Here is a 3,889-nt window from a genome sequence, read left to right on the forward strand (position 1 = left end):
CTCATCATGCGAGTGTTTACGGAATGGTCCATCTCTACAAGTTATTTAACCTCAAATCTTCTCTCAGGAATTTCGTCAAACACCTTCTGACCAAGATTTGGATAACACCCTAGGCTATTCTAACCAAGGCTATGATACCACTTGTTGGAGATTATACCAATACCAATCGGTTCCCCACTACACAGATAACTTGTATTTGAACACAATTCCACTCCGGACAAAATCTAAATATCAACTACAGCCTATACTAACATGCCCAACTCACTAAACAACTATTAACAACAGATAATAATGTAAAGCAGTAAAAGCAAACCACAACACAAAGATTTACCGTGGTTCGCCAATGATGCCTACTTCCACAAGAGCGGTTCTTAATAAAGTGGGAAGGAAGATTACAATCTCTCCTTTCGGTCTCTCACCTTACTAGATCACTCTTATCTCTTTTACGGGTCAGTATCTCTCAGAAGGTTCTCTCTTTTGTTTTTAGTCTGGATTCCAATCCTTCTGACTTGTTAGGTTAGGTTTTTCAAAACCTTGATTTTGGTTTTTTTCCAAAAACCAAATTTCGCGGTTACTGTAACGAAGCCCACAAATATTGGGCTGCTGGCTCTCAACCAACGAGTCTCGAAGTCTTGGTCGGCGCTAAAGACCGGAGTCCGAGAAGGTGGTCGCTTCAATGTATCTCTGAACTCGAAGCTGGGTGCTTCTTACGGCGGTATGGACACATGTGCGATGCCGAATTCGCCCCGTTTCTCTCCAGCTCTGTTTTCTCTCCTCATGTGAGGGATAACTCCAACATATGTCTCACAGTAAAGTGAAGACACCAAAATCGTCTTCATTCTTTACAAATATCCTATCTTTGTGTGCTGTCTTTTTATTTAATTTGTTCAAACTTTGGTATTGATACTAAGTACAAAAACAAAACAGCATCCATTTAAAATTAATCCAGATGACCATTTTCTGTGACTTGCTACGACCATGCAGTTTGTGAATGATCACCACTACTTTGTGTCTGGTGTAATTGTCGTTTGTCTGGTTTAATTGGGTCGTTTGTCTCGTGTAATTGCGCACCTATACACTTTTGTGCCCAACGGAAGTTGGAAGCTAGAAGAATCTCTCATTTAGATTTAATAATGAAAACAATTCATTGCGAAAAAAAACAAGGCTCTTTAGTCTTCCAGTATAATCATGCAGCACAAATCGTTTTAGATCAAGAAAAAAAGGGCAAAAGGAAAGAATCGAGCCAATCCTTGTGAAGGCGTAACGATTGTAAATAATCAAGTACTGGTGTGGCGCTGAGCTGCTGCCTCTTCTTTCATCTCTGCCTTAATAGCTGCAGCCAACTGATCATAAGCTTCACCCCATGCACTACACATCTCTTCACTCCACTTTTCCCCTAGTGCATCTTTTATTGTCCTTAATAAAGCTTCCTTCACAACCTGAAACAGTCGAAACATTTTAACACACTTACCGAATTAAATGAAATTAGTCGAGAGTTTTTTCCCAAATTGGCAGATAAACAGGCACGGGTTTGGCTAGTTAAATCGTTGGCTATCGGTCTATGTTCCATTGTTCCTAACTTAATCGGCTCTAGCAATTATATTACAGTTAACCTATGAGCCATGATCAAGTATGGGTCAGGGACCCTTAGGCATACCTATGAGCAGGCCTAAAAACTGAGAGTCCCTTAGGCATACCTATGAGCAGCCTTAAAAATTTATACACACACACAAATGGTTCACTTTTCTGAATTAAATGTCCCTAAAATTCTTAAGTAATTACCTCGAAATGGGGATCGATAACACCCTTCTTAAGATGAACAGACCCCAAATATTTGAGAGTGCTCTCTGGAATGTCCACTTTATCTTTCTCCCGTAGTTGAATGGCTGCCTCGCAAGTCTGTTTCAGTCAAAATATTACTTAGTTTTGCTATAGTACAAAAAAAAGGTTAGTGGGAGAAAAGTAAGAATCAGTAACACCTCTAATTAATTAGAGAAAAATAAGAAAGTACATAAAACAGAATTTATGAAAAAACCAAATTAACAGTTTTTAATGTTTGAATCATAATTAATGAAATTTCTAGTTAAGTAATCTGAAGATACGTGTACTATGGACGACTAGATTCGGCCTCGGCCGAGAAACAGGCCTGGAAGGCTATGGTTGTGTAAATGTGTATTAGTAGACATTTTTCTTTTGTTGAGATAATAAAGGCAAGTTGCCTTTCCACTAAACAATAAAATGATTGAATTGCTAAAGATTGAAAACAAATCATTGAAGCACGACAAACACTGAATACAAAAGTTATTGGATTATCTTGTTTATTATGGTATTTTTCTGGTAACTTTCACGGCTTCCATGATCTGATACTCTGCTCACATTCACAAATCACAACTAACTTTCAAGGCCAAACATTTGTTCCTGCTAAATATTTCAAGTGAAAGCGTCTTGTTCCTTACAGTAGTCACGTATCAAGATGATCGAGCACCATTTGAAATATTGTCCCATTGTTGGTAATATCCAAGGGATGGCCCCTATTTCTTCTCCTTTTCATTTTTACAAATCCTTATTAAGTTCGATCAAAATTCTGTAAGAATGCCGCAGCTTGCAATATGCAATATTCACTAGTGAATATTATAATTTATAAATTAAACCTCTATTGAATATAATTGGGTTCTCCGTAATGTCAATTAAAGTTCCGGTTTCAAAGATCAAATAGTAACCAAAAGTTTAAAACTGACGCTAAACTCTATAATAGTGATAGGATGCTTGATTACAAGTTTAAATTGCTACTCACCATTTTGAACACTTTGACAGCATGGGCCTTGAGCTTGGGATTGTTTTGAGGGATCTCATCTGAGTCCTTAAGAAAAGAGAACATCCCTTTTGCAGCTGGGGCTATCTCCAAGATGCTAATTCATCAAAATACAACACAAGATACAACATCTTATAATCATCCCAACATCGAACATCAAACATGAAAAAAAATGCAACACACATATATAATGCTTACGTTGTAAAGAACTGAAGGCTTAATTCGGGTACGTTTTGCTTCATGGCCTCCCATGATTCCTTCACCAAAATTTCTTGATGCTCTGTGAACACCATGCTTACCGAAGTCTCACAAATATTCTATTTTGTGGCCTTTTTTGTTGTTGTGGAATTTAGCTAACTGTTACCAGTATATATATTCTACTCTCTTGTGCGTGTGTTCAATAATATATAGTATAGTGTGCTACTTCTAGATGGGCTTTCTAATCGACCCACGAGATTTGTGTGGGAGTGGGATGAAAGAAGATTTATTGTGCTACATGTGACAGCCACAACTTTTCTCCTCGAATACTATTGTGTGGGAGTGGGATGAAAGAAGATTTATTGTGCAACACGTGACAGCCACAACTTTTCTCCTCGAATACTATTAGAACTTTTAGCAAGGAACTAGATTTTGAACCGGTCATACGAACGGTACCGTTAAATAAAACTAGCGTGATGCCGTGATGCAGCACATGGATGTTTTTATGCACAAACTAAATGATTAAGACAATAAAAGTAATATTGTAAATATAGGAAAATAATGTGAGCAAAACTGTCCTAAAAAATATGACCAAAAATCACAAATCACAAAATAAAAAATATTATAATACTGTTGTGGGACTATAGCAAGGATTAGGATTTTTAAATTAGTAAAAAATTTGTTGTAATAATGTATTATTTAATATATTATTTTTTGAGTTTCCTATATGCTTGAAAGATGTAAGAGACTATGAGTATTGTAGGAGTTTAAACTTTAAGGATTGTTTTAAGAATGTTACTTGACAATGTATTATTTGCATTTTATTTTTTATAAATTTTTAAGTAAATTTGGAAAGTGAATTATAACAACATTTCTTTT

General features: G+C 36.3%; 1 protein-coding gene across 1 annotated transcript; it reads right to left on the bottom strand.

The window, feature by feature from the left end:
• Positions 1-1,147: 1,147 nt before the first annotated feature.
• Positions 1,148-3,231, bottom strand: LOC147482511 (anaerobic nitrite reductase HB2-like). Its single transcript, XM_086580151.1, has 4 exons — positions 3,011-3,231; positions 2,795-2,909; positions 1,783-1,899; positions 1,148-1,439 (listed from the first exon to the last, which is right to left on the bottom strand). Exons 1-4 carry the CDS (start codon positions 3,103-3,105, stop codon positions 1,278-1,280), a joined length of 489 nt encoding a protein of 162 aa, XP_086436277.1. The 5' UTR covers positions 3,106-3,231; the 3' UTR covers positions 1,148-1,277.
• Positions 3,232-3,889: the final 658 nt, after the last annotated feature.

This window comes from Coptis chinensis, chromosome 8 (assembly GCF_015680905.1).
Source record: "Coptis chinensis isolate HL-2020 chromosome 8, ASM1568090v1, whole genome shotgun sequence".
Taxonomy (NCBI): Eukaryota; Viridiplantae; Streptophyta; class Magnoliopsida; order Ranunculales; family Ranunculaceae; genus Coptis; species Coptis chinensis.

Bases quoted from the DNA above. Each gene is read 5' to 3' on its own strand.
- LOC147482511 (XM_086580151.1), bottom strand. From the start codon at position 3,105: ATGGTGTTCACAGAGCATCAAGAAATTTTGGTGAAGGAATCATGGGAG. The intron at 1,900-2,794 runs GTGAGTAGCAAT...TGACTGAAACAG, and splicing joins CTGTCAAAGTGTTCAAAATG to ACTTGCGAGGCAGCCATTCA. The intron at 1,440-1,782 runs GTAATTACTTAA...CGACTGTTTCAG, and splicing joins TTATCGATCCCCATTTCGAG to GTTGTGAAGGAAGCTTTATT.